Source organism: Spermophilus citellus (assembly GCF_964194105.1).
Source record: "Spermophilus citellus genome assembly, chromosome: 1".
Taxonomy (NCBI): Eukaryota; Metazoa; Chordata; class Mammalia; order Rodentia; family Sciuridae; genus Spermophilus; species Spermophilus citellus.
In genome coordinates, this window is record NC_138182.1 from 87,631,450 (window position 1) to 87,652,893 (window position 21,444).

At 32.0% G+C, this 21,444-nt stretch overlaps 1 protein-coding gene across 4 annotated transcripts in view; it reads right to left on the reverse strand.

The window, feature by feature from the left end:
* NUP58 (nucleoporin 58) overlaps nt 1-21,444 on the reverse strand; it is a 49,565-nt gene that overhangs the window by 19,808 nt on the left and 8,313 nt on the right. For all 4 annotated transcript variants that reach the window (XM_081280154.1, XM_081280155.1, XM_081280152.1 and 1 more), the window contains 10 exons: nt 19,352-19,501; nt 18,609-18,746; nt 15,248-15,358; nt 13,108-13,132; nt 11,596-11,661; nt 9,622-9,796; nt 6,460-6,539; nt 4,295-4,413; nt 3,800-3,882; nt 795-996 (listed from right to left, as the gene is read on the reverse strand). In XM_081280154.1, the coding sequence (XP_081136280.1) occupies nt 795-996; nt 3,800-3,882; nt 4,295-4,413; nt 6,460-6,539; nt 9,622-9,796; nt 11,596-11,661; nt 13,108-13,132; nt 15,248-15,358; nt 18,609-18,746; nt 19,352-19,501 (1,149 nt within the window). The remainder of the gene's footprint in view (nt 1-794; nt 997-3,799; nt 3,883-4,294; nt 4,414-6,459; nt 6,540-9,621; nt 9,797-11,595; nt 11,662-13,107; nt 13,133-15,247; nt 15,359-18,608; nt 18,747-19,351; nt 19,502-21,444) is intronic.

Consider the following 21,444-nt stretch of genomic DNA (forward strand, 5'->3'; position numbering starts at 1 on the left):
AGGACCAAATGAAATATTGTAGAACTACACCACAAAATTTTTTCTCTGATTAGAAGTGGAATTAAACCAAGGACTAAAAAGATCTAATATTTCACTATTTTCATCTGCTCAACTCCCCACTTCCTACTTAACATGCAATCCAAATCTCAAAATGTCCTCTTCCTGCTCTTGCTACTTACTTTCTTTTATGTCCATGAGCCCTTATTTTGAAAAGGAACAAATAATTCTCGTGTATGTATAATCTTCAAAATTTGCTTACAGGACCTGTATTCTGTTTCTTGTCAAAGTACATAAAGCAAATTTACTGATCTTCAACACATCTTCAGTCAATAAAATCACACTGCATCCTGAATGTGGGTACTTTGCAATCATTATGTATGAAAAAGGTCAGAATGCACCATCTATCAGTATCATACATGAAAAATGCAACGTATGGATGGATTATATCTGACTTTGAAACAAAAAATGATACAATCATGATTTTAGAACCTAATGGTATTCTTAAATGTAATTCAGTAGTGAAACACCATAGTCTAAAGGGTATTTATAGCAATACAGCAAATAACATTGAGTTAATTCACAATAGTCAATATCTGATGTATAATTATTGCTAGACTACCCTGCATTTTTTGTCAGGTGTGTTTATAATTGTGTCGATCACAATTTTTAAACTGTACTGAAACAGTTGTTCAAAGAAATTTTTTCAGGGCTCACACAAAAGGAAGACTTATAAAAATGCACATAAATGTTCAGCATTTGAACAGTAAGAAGCTATAACTTGAATGCATTCAGACCTGTAGCAGGCTGTTGCTGCTGCGTAAGTGTTGCAGCCATGGCAACGGCTGCTGCATTTGGCATGGTGCTGAAAGGGGTTGGTCCAGTAGTAACTCTGGGTGCATTCTGCCACTTCTTAGCTTCTGCTCGCCTGGCTTCAAATACATCTACAGCATCTCCCAAGAACATTTTTCTGTAGCCAAGGTACTGTTCTTTGAGTACCTAAAGAAATGGGGGAGGGGGGGATAATCAAGTTCCAGGTTGACTATGATAATATGTGAATGATTATAACTACAAAGTAAGTTACTAAAGATCTAAGAAACTGCCTATAATTTCCACCTAAACTGTAATGCACATTGATGTGGGAACTGGTGAATTTCGGTTCTATTTTTCCTTTGAATACTTTATTCCCCATTTTGCCATGTCTTTTTTTTTTTTTTTTAATGCAAGAAGGCTGTTTTATTTTTTTTTTAAATTTTGTTATATATGACAACAGAATGCATTACAATTCTTATTACACAGAGTACAATTTTTCATATCTCTGGTTGTATACTGCCATATCTTTTTACAATAGGCCACATAAAACATTCTGGCTTCATCAGACTGTTAGTTTGAAATGAATCTACTACATTTTAGGAAAGCAGAATAATATTTAAATTAATATTAATGCCTAGAATGGTGGTGCATACTTTTATTAACCTGGGAGGCTCAGGCAGAAGGATTACAAATTCAAGGGCAGCCTGAGCAATTTAGTGAGACCCTCAGCCATTTAGCAAGACCCTGTCTCACAATTTAAAAACAGGGTGGGAGATGGTGTCGAGTTAATGGTGAAGCACTCCTAAGTACAATCCCCAGTATACCCACTCAAAATAAATATTTTTAATCATTTTTCATAAAAATTTTTCCTCAAATGTCCAAGCTTTCCATAACCTTTATTAAAAGCCAGCACTAAATATGTACTTTTTAAGTACATTTTTAAAAAAGGCCTGAGTGATACATACTAAGATGTCACACCTCAAGTAGAGAAATTTTAGAAGGTATAACCAAGATTTCCACTTTATTGATATTGTTTGACTAGTATGCAATGATGATGGCTGATATATCCAAACTTGACTCAAGTTCTTACAGTTCATAACTCCAGAGTAATACTAAGACCATTAATAGGAATAATTCTAATTTACATGAGAATTATTAAATCACTAAAGATACAGTCTAATTTAGATAGTTATTTACCACTTTTTGGACAGAAATTTCACATTTCTTACTTAATAGAAATAACTGAAAGGCTACAACATATTGAAATCTTATTGCTATTAATAGTATTTAAAAATTATCATCATCCTTTTGTGTGGAAGTCTGTACTTAAAACTTCAGTTCCAAACTTTGCTACCTTTATAACGGATTATAAAATGGACCTGCTAAGAACCAACAACTGGGCAAAATGTGAAGTCAGAAGCGGAATGTGTAATATAAGAAAAACAAATATTATTACTGTTCTCCCCCAAATCCAGCCTTCCTTTTCTTGTGCAATTCCAGGTAATTCCCAAAGTATGGCATTAGTATCACATAAATTTTACTTCTACTTCAGATAATAATAAAATGATCGCTTTGGAGACCTGAAAAAGGCAATTAATTTTTAAAAACTAGACATCAGTCATGAGTTATGTAACTAATTTCTAAAACTTCCAAATTTGCTAATGACTCTAAGTCCTGGCTAGATAAAGCAGTCTGCATTTGGTTTCAACAGATTATCTAATAAAAAAGAGGAGGGGAAAAAAAAAAAAAGCCTTGGGAGAGTTCTGTAAGATATAAAGTAGTCAAATTTATAGTTAGCCAGCTCACTAAACTAAGCTAAAAACAACTGCTAACATACCAAGCCTGCTCACAGAACAGTCTCTGGTGCTTAGTAATATATTAAAAATATATTATTAAAGAAGAAGAATAGTTCAAACTTTCATGTTAAGTTTATTCGACATGAGGTGGACTATTTTATGCAAATTTCATTCTCACTTGTTTATAGTAACATTACAAAAAAGGCTTGTTTTTGAAACCAGACAGGAGAAAGACACCCATGTATACATTTGGGCTATACTTAAAAAAAATCAGCACAACAGACTTCAAAGTGCCAAAATAGAATCATGTTCAGTAATTTAAAAGATTAAAAGTAACATTAAAGACTGATAAAATTTTCAAGAAAATTTGATAAAATTCTTCATTTAAAAATTTTGATTTAGTTTAAAATGTTAAAGAGAAAGGTCTAAAGATGCTATCATTTTAAAAAATGACATAATTTAAGGGATTAACTTTTCAAAACATTCTGTTACCACACATTAGATTAAGCATAAAAATACTAGTAATCTCAAACTTTTGTACACAATTTATTTAGACTCAGCTTTCAATGCTTTGGATATTAAAGGTTCTTTTGGACTATGTATGACTCTTAGAGAATTTAATTACACTTGGATTGGTTACTGAGAAAAAGTGCACCCATATTTTTCACTTAAATAAATTTTAAAAATTACCATTACATGAGGGATATTCAGCGATGAATTATTTATATTATTGAATAAACACAAAGTGTTCCCTGTAAGTAGGAGAAATAATGCAAAAAAAATTTTTTAAACACATAACATTAAGTCAGTGTAAAATCATTTTTCTATTGAGAATATTTACTTTCTATAGTATTATTTACAGTGGTAAAGAGATGGAACAATCTAAATGTCCATCACCAAGAATGGGTTAAACAAAGAATGCACATACAATGACCTACATAGCTAGAAAAAATGATTTTGAGGAAATATGTTTACTAATAATTATTTCCAATATATTGCTGAAAAACGTTAAGAGGATAATTGACTCTGGTAAAAGATTTTATCAATGTAAACAGATTTCACCAATGATTATATTAGTATATAGTTATTTTATGTAGCCTGAGCCATTTCTGTAATAAGCATGGCCATGTGTTTTCAGTGAATAAATACTTGGATCTAGGTATATGGACAGAAAATTGGCACTGAAAACTTACCTTTACATTTTCATGAATAGACTGAAGTTGTGCAGCTAAAGCTACAAATGTTTGATAAATTTTCTGCATAGCCATTGACAAATCTATAAAAGAAAATTATGTTACCATACAATAAAACAATCAATTTTATTTTTCTACTATTTGAGACCAATTTTTGGTACAATTACTGTGTTAAAGAAAAAAAAAGTTCATCAATGATCCCATGGCTACAGAAGAGAGCAAACTGAGTAGACTGAAAAAAGGACATCAGTAATGTGAGGAGAAGTGGTAAGACTCTAGGATTTCTGCCCTTGTCAGCACAGTAACAATTCATAATAAAGTCTTTCATATTTGCAGGAATAAAGATCTATTTAATGACTTAAGGAAATTTTCTTACAGCCCTTTAAAATAACTATTAGTAGTTGTATATCTACTATACAACTAAGGTTTATTCCTTCTCCTACAAATAAAGTAATAGTACTGTCAAAAAAAAAATCACCAAAGTAAGCGTGTTACCTTGAGGGGTTATATGTGAATTATTTGCTTGGGTGGCAAGATGGTTTTCTAGTTCTTCAATCTGCTGTCTGTACTGTTGGAGCTGTACCTCAAATTGCTGAACCAAGATTCTGAAGTAGCTATTAAAAAAGTGTTAAAACAGATCAAATTTTTAAAAATTATTTTCTTTATACTTAAAATACCAAATAAATGTTCTCTTTTTAACAGGACTTCTTCAATTAGTTTAATAATGTCACAGATACAATCACTAAAATAAGTGCCCAAACACTGTAAATTGTCAAGGTATCATTACTAATCAGGGGAGACAAATCCAAATAATCACCTATGGAATAAGTTAATGATCTTTAGAAGTAAACAAGGTCATACAAGACAAGACTGAATAACTATTACAGAAAATAATTAAGGAGAAATTGCAAATAAATGCAATGTGAACTCCCAATAAGATCCTGAAAAAAAAAAGTTACATTTAATGGGGAAAAAAAAACAGTATAATTCCAACACGTTTTGTGGTTTTATAAATAATACTGTGTCAATGCCAGTTTCCCTATTGTTGATAATAGTACATATATAGTAGGTTAACATTAGAGGAAGCAAGATAAGAGATATAAGAAAATTATTTACAATACTATTTTCACAAGTTTTCTATAAGTTTAAAATAAAAAGATTTCTTAAAACAACAACAAAAAAATCCCAAACCTGAACTGTTAACCAGACTTTACAATCAGTACTTAAAAGCTATTATAGTAATATAAGGAATCCGAATGTTTTTCTATTAAAAAAAAAAAAAAGGCCATAATGAAACTTTTTGCAAAATAAGCCCTGTTAGCAGTGTGAAAAACAGCACAGAGGGATAAAATATCAGAAGTCCAGCAAGAAAGCATACCCAATGCTAATCTGAGTAACACAATAGATGTAACATTGTCATTGGTTCCTGATTTTAATAATTATACTAACAGAAGATTATCCAGAGATTGATATCAAATTCCATGCATATCTGATTTTTTCAAAATAAATCCAATTTTGTATAACTATAATGCTCTAATAAAAAAAGACTATCCTTAATTTTTAAGAAATATACACGAGGGCTGGGGTTGTGGCTCAGTGGTAGCATGTATGAGGCACTGGGTTCCATCCTCAGCACCACATAAAAATAAAAGACAATAAAGTCCATCAGCAACTAAAAAAAAAAGTAGCAGTATACACAAAAGTATTTTTGCAAAACAAGTATTATGTTTGCAAATAATTCAAACTGTTCAAGGAAATAAAACATATATACAGCAAGAGAATGAGGAATAAATCCAATATGGCAAAAGTGTTGAGATGCGGGGAGCCTAGATTATAGGTATACAAGAAATTTTGCTCCACTCTTTATAAATTTTTCTGTAAGTTTGAAATAATACCATAATAAAAATTAGAAGAAAAAAAAAGTGAAGAGCAGGAGTCAAATAGACTACCACTGAAAAAACACCTCTGGCTCCTCACTGGAGTAAAAAAGTAATAATAGGTTTTGTGAAAAATAAGATAAAGCACAGACAGTGCTGAGCACACTGCTTGACAAATAGGAGACACCTGGTGTGTATCAGCTATTATCTGTAGTAATATAGCAGGATAGAAAAATAGAGACAAAAATCTATACCACATGTATGGAAACTAGGTGGATATACAACATGAAGTGATTCAATTACCAGTGGAATTTTTTCTCTAACTTATCTGTGTTTTCTAATTTTTCATCCTCAATGTCATTAGCTATGTAAATAAATAAAATTTATGCAAATAAGTAAAAGAGTTAAAGTATAATTATTATGCCCTGTTTAAGGATAGGACTATCATAAAATTAATCTTAATTTAAAAGTTCTAATAGAAAAAATTAAAATTTCTTTTACCTGCAAACTTAATAAAGTAGAATATAAATTCCATGACATTAAAGTATAACTGCATAAAACTGTTTAAAAGTTCAGATCTTAGCCTTCACTCATCCTGAAGTAAAAAGGAAACACTAAACTACTCTCTTAAAGGTTATTAGAAATCAATTTAAAAGTCCGTGTGAAGTGTTAACTCAGTATATGCACATAATAAATGAAACGGTCTTAGCTTATCATATTATTACTACTGATATACTTTCTTAAAATGGGAAACATTTATTTTAAAAAAAACCAATAACTTACTCAGCAGGAGCTGTATTTTCATGTTGAAGTCCAGGTGGTGTTTTTTGGGTTCTTAAAGCTATTTCAGCATTCTTTAACTCCTAATATGTCAAAGGTTTAAAAAACAAAAAAGCCATTTTAGAGTTAAGCTAAAAATAGGAACTATTTCTGAGCTAAGATTTCAAATAATACCAGTTCATGTTTTAATAACACCACGGATGAAGTTACTTTATAAGAAAACTCTAAAACCTCTTGAGAGCAGACAATTAAACTTAACAAGGTTTATAAGATTATAATGAACTGGGCTAGGGCTGTAGCTCAGTGGCAAGAGCACTTGCCTAGCATGTGTGAGGCACTGGGTTCCAATCCTTGGCACCGTATAAAAAACTAAATAAATAAATAAATACAGGTATGCTATCCATCTACAACTATTAAAAAAAAAATGTCATTGGTAAATCCAGTCCCACCTGATTTTGTCTGATAGGCAATTTAAAAACAAAAGATTATAATGAACTGATCTATTTTAAGGTTTCTGAACAATTCCTGAATTCATCTATTGTGAAAAGATTGGGCTACTATTTGAAGCTGACATGGGCAATAATTAACATCCAATGCTTATTATGTACAAAAATCTATGCTGAAGGGTTCACTTATACCACCTTGGTTACTTTTTAAAAGTAAAAGTAGGAAATGCTTTTCTTTTTATAGATGCAGAAATGGAGTTAAAGACATAATTTGCTCAATGCTATGTTGCCACGAAACTTGAGAACTGAATGTTGGCAGCTCAATTCTTTTAAATGCTATTCATTGAACAATTCTTATATTACCTTCTACTATTCCTAGAAGCCCTGGACAGTTCTGGACCATTCAAGACTGATGCCTACCCACCTCTCTAAGTACTGACTCTTGTCAGGCCCAGACATCTGTAATACTAAACTGCTTGCAAATAATCAAATATACCTATGCCATGCCTCTTTGGCCTTGCTCATTCCTACCTACCAGCGTGTAAAATACATACATTTTAAGACTCAACATAAAGGTATCCACTTAAGCCCTCTGTAACTATACCTATTATTTAAACATGATTGATTTAGTTCTCTCCCAGTTCTCTTGATCCTCACTGCTTGGCACACACAGATTTAAAAAAAAAAAAAATTCACTAAGTGACTGGACAGCTAAACTCAGCAATGTGACTTAAATGAACCACATGGTACCCATTTGATGACCATTGCATTCCACTGTCTTTCATATTCCTATGCCCCCCCCCATTTATTTAAACTCAAGTTATTTGCCAAAAAAGGAGGTATTAAAAGAACTCACTTCCATAAGATTTTGGTTCACATCATGCCTAACCACAGAATGCTTCTATTACCCAAAAGGCTGCCTTTGATGAAAACGTTTTGGGGTTAAATAAGATTGATAACTACGTCACGAGGGATTCAGAACACTGTTTTTCAACTGGTAAATCTCTAGACACTGCATAGAGTACTAGGTTCCTTTATAATGGAAATAATAGTAATCATAAATCAAATTTCTTTGATGTAGCCTACAAAGTTTTCTAGATTCAGTTCATTTATCCTTAAGGAAACTTTGACTCCTATCCTCTTTCTTTGCAAACCTTTTTGCTCTTCTTAAATCTTTTACCATTCCATTTATCCCCCACTGTCTTTTTATTACTAGAGATGATCAACAAGTCTGATATATATAACAGGTGTCCCATGTATATTTGTGAGTGGAATTATCCAGTTTTAGAATTACAATGGGTCCCATCAGAGTTCATCTCACTCTGCGTTTGTTGCATTATTTTTCTACTTATAACTTACATGATTTCATATATTTTGCATACAAAATTTATGATTTCATGTAATTTATGTAACATTTAATCTGAGATTTTCCAAATGACCAGGAAATCTGAGAAAAGACAAAAGTCTTAAAATTCTCTTTAAACATAATAGTTTAGAATAGTTACTTGAGTAACATGGTATTTAAAAAGCAAAGGTATTCTCTAATAGTTGACTTGAAGACATGTTTTAAAATTTTACATATAACAACATCACTAGACGGGCACAATGGCACATGCCTATAATCCCAGAGGCTTGGGAGTCTGAGGCAAGAGTTCAAAGCCAACCTCAGCAAAAATGAGACACTAAGCAACTCAATGAGACCCTGTCTCTAAATAAAATACAAAATAGGGCTGGAGATGTGGCTTAATGGTCAAGTGCCTTAGCTCAATCCCCAGTATCCCCACCAAAAAATAACATCACTTATGAGCATAGCACTCATTGATAAGCTCACAGTAAAGGCATATCCTATGCAGTTTATCAACAGATAGGAACAACTTAAAGGGAATGTTGTCCAGATTGCCACAATGATATCAAGTATGTTTTATAATTATGACATATAAAATTCAAGTAAATCATCAACCATCATTCTTCTTCACTGCAATAGAAAAGAATTATATATTTTATTTAGTATGTATTGTATATTAGGCCATGGGATAAAAGCAATTAAACAAGAATGACAGAAAATACTAACCTCATTATAATTTTTATTAACTAAGATATAACCAAGACTAACAAGTCTTCAGTGAAATGAATCTATAAAGTGTGATATAATTTTAATTTAATAAATGATATGTTAAAAACATTTTCTGACTAGGTATTCTTTCTCTTATGAACAGACCAATTTAGTCAGCAGGCACTTATGTAAACAAATTAGTTAAGGGCATAAACTCAAACTAGATCAGTAGGGTCTGAATTCAGGCTGTTCAACTTATTAACAAAGTTCTCTGCCTCTTATTTACATAATGAGAATAACAGTACCTTACTTCAAAGGACTACCATGAAAATGAAAGCAAATTAACAAATATCAATAAATTGCTTACGATACAGTATTATACAGAGCAAGCATTAACTAGTAACTACTATTATTTATTAAAGTAATTAAAAAAATATATGATAGGCTGGGGATATTGCTCAGTAGTAGAGCACTAGTTTGGCAAACATGAGACCCTGGGTTCAATTTCTAGCATCACAAAAAAAAAAAACATTTTTTAAAGAAAAAATATGATCTACCTGGTTTTCTCACAGTATGTATGTATCAACTTTTAATAAATCATTATTTCCATTTTGGGAAAAAAAAAAGCAAAACATTCTATGGTAAAATGGCTGTAATTTAGTATACCTGAGCAGTTTCTACTTTCAATTTATCAATATTAAGAGTGTTTCTCTGTAATCCACTGGCAGCCAATGATAGAAGTTGCTTCAGAGCTTTAATATCTTCTTGTACTTTAAGCATTGCTTTTGAAGACATTCTACTAATTTCTTCTTGGACCTGTTTTTGTTCCTTCACAAATTTCCTTTACAAAAAATAAATAATAGATAAATAAATAAATAAAACAATAAATAAAACTGAGAATTTAAAAACTGTGGTACTGGCAAAAAACAAAACACTTAGGATCAATGGAATAGAAGACCAAAAAAAAAAAAAAAAGACAAACCCATAGAAATACAGTCATTTGATCCTTGACAAAGGCACCAAAAACATACACTGGAGAAAATATAGGGTTTTTAACAAATGGTGCTGGGAAAATTATATATGCATATGTAGAAGAATGAACCTAAATCTCTCTCATACTACAAAAAAGTCAATTCAAAATAGATCAACCTGTAATCCCAGTGGTTCGGGAGGAGGCAGGAGAATTTCGAGTTCAAAGCCAGCCTCAGCAAAAGTGAAGCACTAAACAATGAGACCCTGTCTCTAAATAAAATACAAAATAGGACTGGGATGTGGCTCAGTGGTCCAGTGCCCCTTAGCTCAATCCCTGGTACAAAAAAAAAAAAAAAAAAAAAAAAAAGATTTAGGAATTAGACCACAAACTTTGCAACCCCTACAAGAAAATGCTGGGGCACTCCAACATAAAGGCACAGACAAAAACTTCCTTAGAAGGACCCCTAAAACTCTGGAAATAATACCAAGAATCAACAAATAGAGTGGCATCAAATTAAAAAGCTTCTGCCAAGCAAAGGAAATAAAAGAGCATGAAGAGAAAACCCACAAAATGGGAGAAAAATCTTTTCCAGCCCTTGTTCTGATGGTATTGATATCAAGAATATAAAGAACTCAAAAAATTTTTAAAAATCAATAAATGGACAATTGAACTAAACAGACATATCTCAAAGACACAAATGACCAACAAACTTATAAAAAATATTCAGTTTCTTTAGCAATCAGAGAAATGCAGATCAAAACTATTATGAGATTTCATCTCACTCCAGTTAGACCAATCACCATCAAAAATACAAATAATAAATACTGCGAAGAATGTTGGTGGAAAAAGAACACTCATACACTCTTGGCAGAACTGCAAATTAGTACAACCACTTTGGAAATCAGTATAAAGATTCCTCCACGGACTAAGCATGGATTCACCATATGACCAAGCTATATCGTGCCTCAGTATTTATCCTAAATAATTAAAGTCAGCAATACATGCATCCTATGTTGCTAACAGTGCAATTCACAGTAGCCAAGTTAAGAAACCAGCTTATGTGTCCACCAAGAGATGAATGGATAAAGAAAATGTGGCATACACATGGAATGGAGTTTTATTCAACTGTAAAGAATGAAATTCTGTCATCTGCAGGAAAATGGATGGATGGAACGAACGTAAAAGCATTATGTTAAGCAAAATAAGCCAGACTCAGAAGTCAAGGATTGTTATGTTTTCTCTTATATATGGAAGCTACAGAGAAAAAAGGGTGAAAAAAAGAGGGAGGAGGGCAAATCTCATGAAAACAGAAGGTAAAGCTGGAAAGGGGAGGTACCGGGGAATTAAACTGATTAAATTATATGCACGTACAAATATGTTGCAATGAATTAATTCAATATGTAAAATTATAATGCACCAATTAAAAGACTAATCAATTAAAAAATAAGTTTGTCAAAGAAACAAAAGTAAAAAATCAATCCATAATTTACACACTAGTTTATAGAATGGCAGTTACATTAATTTTAATTGCTTTTCAACTTTCTCTTATTTTTAAAAACATTAACAATTTAACCCAAGTTAAAATGTTTAAAAAGAAAAGATGTTCCCCCTAAAATGTATTCTAGAATTCTTTGAGCATTATTTATTTAAATATATTTGACACTCACTGGAGATTTTCAACATCCTGGCAGATGACAGGAGGTAGATTTTCATCCTTCAGTGCCTTACTATCCCTAAGAAAAAAAGCCACAAATGTATTAATACCATTCAGATTTTAGAAAGTTGACATTAAATTTTACTATACTATGTGTTAAGATTCTAGAAAATGTTCTTTACTTAGAGCTTCCTTGGATGATTTCAAAATAAAAAAAAAATTTCCTGACCTAGTTCCAGCAATTTATTTGAAATTGAGATTTCTTAATTAAGAAGAATGGCAGCTATTATAAATATACTTAAAAGCTTTTAACTAAATTCTAAGGAAAAAAGAAAATACTAATGACTAAATGAGATGCTGAACTAAATTCCCTCTGGCTAAAAGATTCTATGACTGACATTTTATTCAGTTTGAATAATTAAAGCATCAATAACACAAAGTCTATATAAACTTCTCATGAGATGCTCTAAATATTATAACTTCAGTTTGTTCTTCAACATGCATTGAAATGAGAAAATAAAAGCAAGGGACAGTTTAAGGGAAATACAAATAATTAATGAAGGCAGGAACAACTAAAATTTGGCATGCTATAATGAAATCATGAGTTAGATTTTATAACCTTAGACAGATCTCAGTCTGTTCCTTCATTTCGATTTTTTAAAGTTTCAGATTCTAGAGCATTTTGTATTTTGAGATTAGGGACACTCAATGTGTATATTCCATACAAATATCCCCAAGTCTGAAAAAGTCCAAAATCTGAAACACTTCTTGTCCTAAACATTTTGTATAAGGGATACTCAATCTGTATTAGGCTAAAATATACACAAGAAGTTTGTAGAACAGCAAATTTGATCATTTATTTATAAATAGCTTATTTAATACAAATTGTGTGAGAAAACATAATTTGTAATAAAAATAATGACCAAGTTCAAATATATATTTCAAATGTGTGTGTGTGTATGTGTGTGTGTGTGTGTGTGTGTGTGTGTGTGTGTGTGTGTGTATATATATAAAATGTATATGAAAACTATTTTCTTTAATAAAGATACAAATAAATAAAAAACAGTCCTGGCATAATAATTTACATATGTAAGCAAGATGTTTTAAAGGCTGCACTATATAATCCATGGTTCAAGATGTTTTAAGGGTTACAGATTACATACTATTAAGCTTGTGCTTAATTAGCATGCACCAAGGCCTTTGGTTCAAAACCCAGCACCAGAAACAAAAACAACAAAAACTGACAAACTTATATGTATATTTACATTATCTGGGGAAAATGTCAATCACCTTTCTAAAAAGAAATGTTTTAAAGTTTTTTAATAACTAAAAATTGAAGATGTGATGTGACCTATTACAATCTTTCTAGAACATACATTTATTGTCTTATTTTTAACAAATGCTTGTTAAAAGTGTCTCTTCCTTCTAAATGTGTAACTGGTTCTATGTATTTCCAACTATACCATCTGCCTACAAATTTAATAAATAAAACTCTTGATTAAAATATTTTAAATTATAAACTTACTCTGGTCTTGTTCCTGTTTTATCACCTAGAAAATTCAAGAAGCTTCATGTAAAAATAGGTAATTTAACAACATATTCCAAACGTTTTAAATGAACACAAATTAAGGTATAAATATAAATGGAAACATTTCTTAGCTTGCCTCTTAAACATTGCTCAATGAAATGACTTGTTATGAACGCAGCGTTATCAAGGAGATGTGTACAAAGCCAACGTGTTCCACAGCTGATCTGCACCTACTTCTTTCAAGGACATAGTTTTCTTTTCTCAACTAAAAATTTTCTCAATTGTTCCATAAAAAATATCCAGTATGAATAGTTTATATTCTCTACCAAGTTAACTCTAGGTAACTTTATCTAACACTTTTTAAGGCCCTATCAGGATTGAACACTAAGTCAGATTAGTATCCTGAATTTCTCCAATTCTTTAAAACAATCTGGCAATCCCTTAAAACAACTACCCTGAGAGCACTTTTTGGATCACACTCTCAAAAAACAATGAACATCAGATTTTTAAATCTTTGCTAATCATGTAGCTAAATGATGACATTTATTTTTATCTTAGCTTGTATTTCTTAGACTAGTGAAACATATTTTTCAAATCTTCATCTGACAGGTTTATTTTTTGTGAATTGCCTACCTGTGTAATTTCTACATTCTTCATTTTTTTGCACATTTCTCTTATGATATTTCTCTTATTAATTTCTAAGAGCTATTTCAACACTTAGTATATTAATTTTTATCTCACAAATATTTATATCTGTTTCTAAAATTGAATCTATAAACAACCTGAATTTCAGAGATATTAAAATGTGAGAAAGTAAGCATCTAAAAATCAAGTATTTTATTTTTAATGTACTATTTGTCTTTCATCTTTATATGCAGGATTTCACTTTTTTCATCTTTCATCTGACTAGTTTATTTTTCCATAAATATTTGGAATATTTCATTAATTATAAAATTTTTTTCATTTTAATATTTCTGAAATTGGCACATTTCTTCTATAAATGCCTTAATAATGGTAATAAAAAAAGGGCTTTAATTTTGTTTTGCCAAATAATTCATCAATTATTTTCTACTAATATACTACTTCATTGGTATTTCATTTTATTTATGTACATACAAACAACTAGAACTTGGGCCTATTTCTAGACTGCCAAGGACATCTTACTGGTCTGCCTAGCTTTGCCTCAGTAATATACCCAGACTACTATATAACTTCCCAACACTTCTCCATGCTGCTTCTCTCCTTCCTACAATTATTTTCTACCTGGCTGTCAGAATGCTCTTAATCTTAAAATACAAATCTCATCAATATCCTTTAGTAGAGTCTAGTGGTCATCAGTATAGTGACAAAATTCAATGTTGCACAGAAAGTTCTTCAAGACAGCTGGTATCTGACCTTTCTGCTCTCTGGCTATACTAGCCTTCAATTAGTTCTTCAAAAGAGAAGACTTTCTTGATTCTAGTCCACTCCAGGCTTCTCCCTCTTTACCAATTACTGTTTCCTATCACTCTCCATCTGGTTAAATCCCACCAATAGTACAGCTCCTAAGCTAACTGATATAGCTACTAGAAAAAGAAAAAATTCTGTAGAGTAACACAACAACAACAAAAAATCCTTTGACCAATATAACAGATTAAAGGGAACTGAGATGTGGTACATGTGATCATGTGCATTTATTTTTATGTATTTTCTTTGCTCAACTCAAGCTTAAGCACACTACGAGTACAGGATGGTGTGGATAGAGGTAGAGGGGGGAAATTAAGTCCTTATATTTCTCATACTCCTCTCTAGAGTAAAGCACCTAGCTGAATTACACTGCCAAATGCTTTTGATATGTGAGTAACAACATATTACAAAATATATACTATGATGACGCCAATATAAAAAAAAATATTAACAAAGATATTAAGTTGGATAAATAAGAGATACACATATATATTTAAGTGATCTACAAAAATTAAACCTTAATCAATACACAAAATTTGCACAATGCTAATGCTAATGTAAAACAAACTTAAAAGTAAAAACTATACTACTGAATACATAAGTAGAGATTTTTCAGACATAGGAATTTTGAATAATGTGGAAGTTGCTTAACAGTAGTGTTAGAAGACAAAATTACAATAACATTACTTACTCTTTTTATCTGATGAGCTACTAAAATCTATACCACCGAGGCCTTCATTGCCTGCAGCTGAAGTAGCTGCTGTAGTTCCCAAAGTCAGGCCTAAAGCATTTTGTCCAAGTCCTACAAATAAACCAAATATTACATACAATTTTACTGAAAGACTTTACCAGAATTTCCTCTTATTAACCAAAGTACTCAAATGCTTTTAAGATTTTTTTCATAATTGATTTAGGAAAATATCAAGGAACAAGTCTGGAGCATGCTTTGGGCAAAGATGGTATATGTAGTTTGGATAATGTGATGTTTCATTATTAAAAAGATCAGAATATGTGTTAATTCAATATATGTGGGTATTCAATGTTTGTTACTTTTGAACCTTTTCTACAAAAACAGTTTAAGTTGTATTATTTTCAGAGAAGTCAGTCTTATCTTCCAAACATATTTTGGAACTGCACACTTTAAAAATAATCCAGTGTTAATTTATAAACTTTGAGCATAATATATATTAAGTATAACTGCATACTTCCAAGTTCTTTTCAAAAAAGTTATTTTAAAAAGAAATGCTTTAATTTACCTATTTAAAAAGAAATGCTTTTATTTACCTGGCTATACTAGCCTTCAATTAGTTCTACAAAAGAGAAGACTTTCTTGATTCTAATCCACTACAGGCTTCCCCCTCTTTTTTTACTGTTTCCTATCCCTCTCCATCTGGTTAAATTCCACCAATAGTATAGCTCCTAAGCTAACTGATATAGCTACTAGAAAACCTGGCAAAAGGAATCAAAATGATGACAGTTAATTCTAAGTCATTAATTTATATTTGAGCCAAGTAGCAAAATTTCAAAGGTCCTATGTTGAGGGACTGGGATCGTGGCTCAGCGGTAGAGCGCTCGTCTAGCACATGCGAGGTCCTGGGTTCGATCCTCAGCACCACATAATAAATAAATAAATAAATAATAAAGGCATTGTGTCCAGCTACTTCTAAAAAATAAATATTAAAAAAGTCCTGTGTTGATAAACATATATTTCTAAAATCCATGCATTCCTAAGATAATACCATCTATTTTTTAAAAAGAGAAAATATTTAATAAATATAACTGAAATTTTGATTTAAATTCTGGCTATGTGTCAGAAAACAGCTAAATAAAGAATTACTCTATACCAGACAAGCATCCCTAATCCAAAAATTCAAAATCTGAAATGCTCTAAAAATCTAAAACTTTTTGAGCATTGTGTTGATGTTTGACTGGTGAAGTCTATGTAAATATTTTAAAATCCAAAAAATTCCAAAATCTGAAACACTTCTGGCCTAAACATTTCAAAAAATGGATACAAATGATAATTTTTTAAAAATTCAACAACACATTTAGATTAAGTATAAGCATTAAATATTAAGAGTCTGAGAAGAATCAAAGCACATCTAAACACTGGGTAAGAAACATAAAACAACCCTCTGTCTCTCTTATTACTACTGCTTCTGCTACTATTACTCGTACTACTACTTGTGGTTATTTGAGTCAAACCCCAGGTTTCACGCATGCTAGGAAGCACTCCATCATGGAGTACTACCTCCCCAGCCCTCTCTTATTACACAGATATTAAATAATTTCAACATAGTCATTGGCAAAATACTAAAATATCAATTCATGTGGCAGAAAATACTGAATTAGTATTTTATATATCAGGTTAATTTCTATTGTCTTGCTTATTATGAAATTTGCCTCATATTAAGGATTCTATAGATTTTTTTTAATTTTTATTTTTTAGTTGTAGTTGGACACAATATCTTTATTTATTTTTATGTGGTGCTGAAGATCAAACCCAGTGCCTCACATGTGCGAGGCGGGCGCTCTACCACTGAGCTACAGCCCCAGCCCCTCTATAGATCTTTTAAATATTGGTTATAGCTAATGACTGTATAAAGAAATGAGTATTTTGAAAAGTCAATGAGGGCATTCTGGGAGTGAGAAAAGCTTTTCTATTATTTGAAGAAATTGTATAATTATTTCACATAGCAGTGTAACATCAAGAATTTCTATTTAGCTAGGCATAGCAGAGCACTCCTGTAGTCCCAGCTATTTGGGAGGCTAAGGTAGGAAGAGCACTTGAGTTTGCAAGTTCAAGACCTGGGCAACATAATGAGACCTCAACTCCAAAAATAAATAAATAAAATAAAATAAAAAGAATTTTTGTTTAACAATGCACAAATTAGGAAATGCTAATCTATCAAACTCAGAATTTCCAGTTACACTTGGACTGATTTATAATGACTATTTTACTTTCAGAAGTTTTGCAGGGCCCCTAATATGTGCCTAATACTTCACTTGGTTGAATAGGAGAAAAGAAAGGAAAATGACTTGACTTTTTCGATTAAAGACACTATTTCTTTTTTGTCCTTTCTTCAGATAATAATTTGATGAAGAGGATTTTCAAGTCAGCGGAATGGAGGGTAAGGATGGTCAAAATAATCTGAAGAAAATTATAGTGTTCTAGTTTGTATTGATATCTCAAATACTAATCTTTTTGTTATTGTCTAATTTTGTAGATATTCACAATATCTTGTAATATCCAAATCATGAGATGACTGTAACATGCAATTTTTACAGGATAAATATTTAAACATCTCTCATAAAGACTGATATAAAAGTAAAATGAAAAAAAATAACAGAAAGAAGAGGCACATGGTTTTCTAATACCCTTTCCTGAAATTCCATAATGGAAAGTCATTCCTAGAACTAAGACTTTACAAGTTGCCTTATAGTGAAGTTAAGCTATAAACGACTCAAAACAATTTTTTTTTCTAGCTTGGGAATCCACCCAAGCCTTTGTGCATGCTAGATAAGCAATTCTACCACTGAACTAGACCTCCACTTAACCCCAAACTACTTAAATGCCACTTATTTTAAGTTTTCTGACTCCTTTTTTGTGGGGGAAAGAAGGAGGGATGGGGATTGAACTCAGGGTTACTCAGCCACTGAGCCACATCCCCAGTCTTCTTTTGTGTTGTATTTAGAGATAGGGTCTCACTGAGTTGCTTAGCGCCCCTCTGTTGCTGAGGCTGGCTTTGAACTTGCAATCCTCCTATCTCAGCCTTCAAAGCCGCTGCGATTACAAACATGTGCAAACGTACCTGGCTTTCTGACTCCTTAAATAGGCTTGCTTCTTTATCTAATTTGTCAATATTGAGGAAGAGAAAAATGTATCTCTAAATATGACTAAAAGGTTCAATTATGTACGAAAACCAATTTTACATTAAAGGAAAATAAAATATACAGATTAAAGAGGAAAAGCAAATTGGTTAAAAGGCAAAAATAAAAAATAATTTAAATACAAATACTTACTATTCTGTAGAGTAAATATCATCAATTACCTGATGCTGCTGTGTTTGTACTCTGGAAAAGTGAACCTCCCAAACCAGCTAAGGCTCCCCCTAAAGAAAGGCCTGTTGATGCAGTTGTAGTTGTGGCTGTTGTTCCTCCCAGATTATTTAGAGTAAATCCAGTGGATGCTAACGAAAAATGAGATACTAAGCCTTCAAATGGCACATTACTTAAGTACACCATAGAAAAATACAAGTAAAAAAATTTTAAGTTGATTTCCATGATAAAATTGTCTCTTTGCAAAATCTACTCGCTAAAGATAAAAATTATATACACTTTAGAACAAAAGAATAGTAGCTATAAAGCAAAAACTGAGAGAAATAAGGGCTTCAGGTAATATTAGAACAGTATCAGGTAACTGATTCCATACAAGTGTTTCCAACCCAGGCTTCCAAATTCCACTTTTACAATTAAACAAATACTAAGCTAAGTAAGGTTTATATAACATTTTTATCCTTCCTTGTCATAAAATGGCTCCTTGAAAACAAAGCAGGTATTAAAAGCTTTACATTTTACCTTTCTAATCCTGTCCCTTGCTCTACTCTGTAAATAAAGAACACATTCCAAGACGTTCCCTGCTGCAGTAATGGCCAACACTGACTTGTCTTTACAAACAAACAAACAAAAAAAAAAACCGGCTGGGATATGGCTCAGTGATTAAGTGTCCCTGGGTTCAATCCCTGGTACCAAATAAATAAAGAAGGAAAAGTGGGTATCTATGTTCTCTACTCACCTGCTGGAGTTGATGTCAGAGCGGATGAAAGAGTGAGACCGCTTGCTGAGGTAGAAGTAATAGGAAGAGCAAATGGTGTGGCAGATGCTGCAGGTTTATTGAATCCTAAACTGAAGCCAGTTGTAGATGCAGATGTAGTGGCTGGTGTTCCTGTTTTAATAGATAAAATCCAATTTTACCTTAAGTGTATACATATCATATTGGTTTCAATCAGGATCCCTCTAAGTTTGTGATCCTATTTTGTGTCAACAGAATAAGAATACATGTGTATGCACGAAAAATAAAATAGAGGTTAGAACCAAATCATGGTGAATTCAGAAAAAAAAAAGGTCCTTTAGATTTTTAAGAAAGGTGAAAACACCCCAATCAATATAATATTATGATCAATAAATTCAATACCTAGGTTTATATAAAACAGTATTTATCCTTTTTTCCCTTTACTCTCAAAAGAAAAACAGTCCCTCTTCTCCAAGACTATGCAAACATTCTCTAATCCTTAAAAATACTCTTCTTTCTGGGTCCTGTCAGCTCTCAGATCTCTTACTACTAGTTTCTGTGCTATTCCTTTCCCATATTCTTTTGTAGATTTCCTTCGTCTGTTGATGTCTTGATATTCCGTAGGGTTCCCTTAATGTCACCCACTTATGGGTACACATGAGACTAAAATGTGCATCTACCTGAATGCCCGTTAGCTGGCTTTACCTTTCCAAAAAAACCCCAAATAAATCTAATTTTGCTAAAGCCCCAGGCCCACCAAGGTCAATTCAATTATTAAAGCCAAAAAAGCCACGATTTTTTTTCACAGTCCTTCCTTCCTCTGAATTCCACTGGCTATAAATCCTGCTAATTCTATTTCAGAAATATCCCTGGATTACAGGCATTCTCAAAAACCTTAAATTAAACCACCTCTCAAGAACTACAACAACAGACTTAATTTCTCTGCCAATCTCTTCTGAACTCTATTTTTGGCATTATCCCAGTTACCTCAAAAACAACATCCTGGTGACCCTACCAACTTATGGTTCCAATTAACTCTAGATTATTCTACAATAGTCTAAAAATCAGGCACATAAGTGACCTTCTAATCTGGTTCCAACCTGCTCTCAAATCTCAATTCTTCCCACCATTTCCACTTTTGAATCCTAAGCCCCATGAACAAAATGTTTTTCTTATTCCATTGGAATAAGTTTTATGATTGAGCAAACACTGCATTCTACTTCTGTCTGGAATATTTTCTGTCCCAAAATAACCCTATTCTCTTCTTGCTTTTCCTTTCATTGTATCGTCCTATGTCTATGAGATATTTATCAAATTACACAAGTCCATATTATATACCTGCTTACCCCCGTCATCTCATATTAGATCAATGTCCTGCATGTACACCCCAAATTTCCTGACTTCACCATCAATACCATTCTCACCAACACCATTGCAAATACAAGCTAATATTGACTTTCAAGGCTTCATGCATACTCATAATCACACAGAAAACAGTAACTATTCAAACAAGAAATGTATGAATGACCCACATTTGGGCTTCTCCTGAAACCACTGAGAAAAAAGAAGTCAGAAACTATGCTTCTGGATTGCCCTGATTACAAGTTCCTTCGAGAGCACAGTACTCCAAAATCATGTATGGATGGGTTTTATAACCTCAGATAGTAAGAGGAATAAATTACTTGCCCTCAGCCAGTCCTGTCCAAAGCTCTGGTGACAAACAGATGTGTTTTCCATTGATGACAAGCCAACAGCATTCAAGTGAATAGTCAATCCTTAACCAATTTAAGAGCTTTTCAACATCCTTTCATTTTTTTTTTATTCATGGAAATTTTTATTTTTTATTGATTATTTAAAGCATTACATAGCTCATGATATATCATCTTTCATACATTTGACTCAAATTGTGTTTTGAACTCCCATACATCCTTTCATTTTTTCCTTTCACTTTACTGTCACCCATTATTCACCGTTAAGAGTCAAAGCAGGATAAAACCTAGTTATTTACATTCTCGTAAGCATAGCACTACAGAAACTATTATGTTTCTGAGTGACAAGGGAATCAAAGAACTTTTTAGTCCAGTATCATTATTATT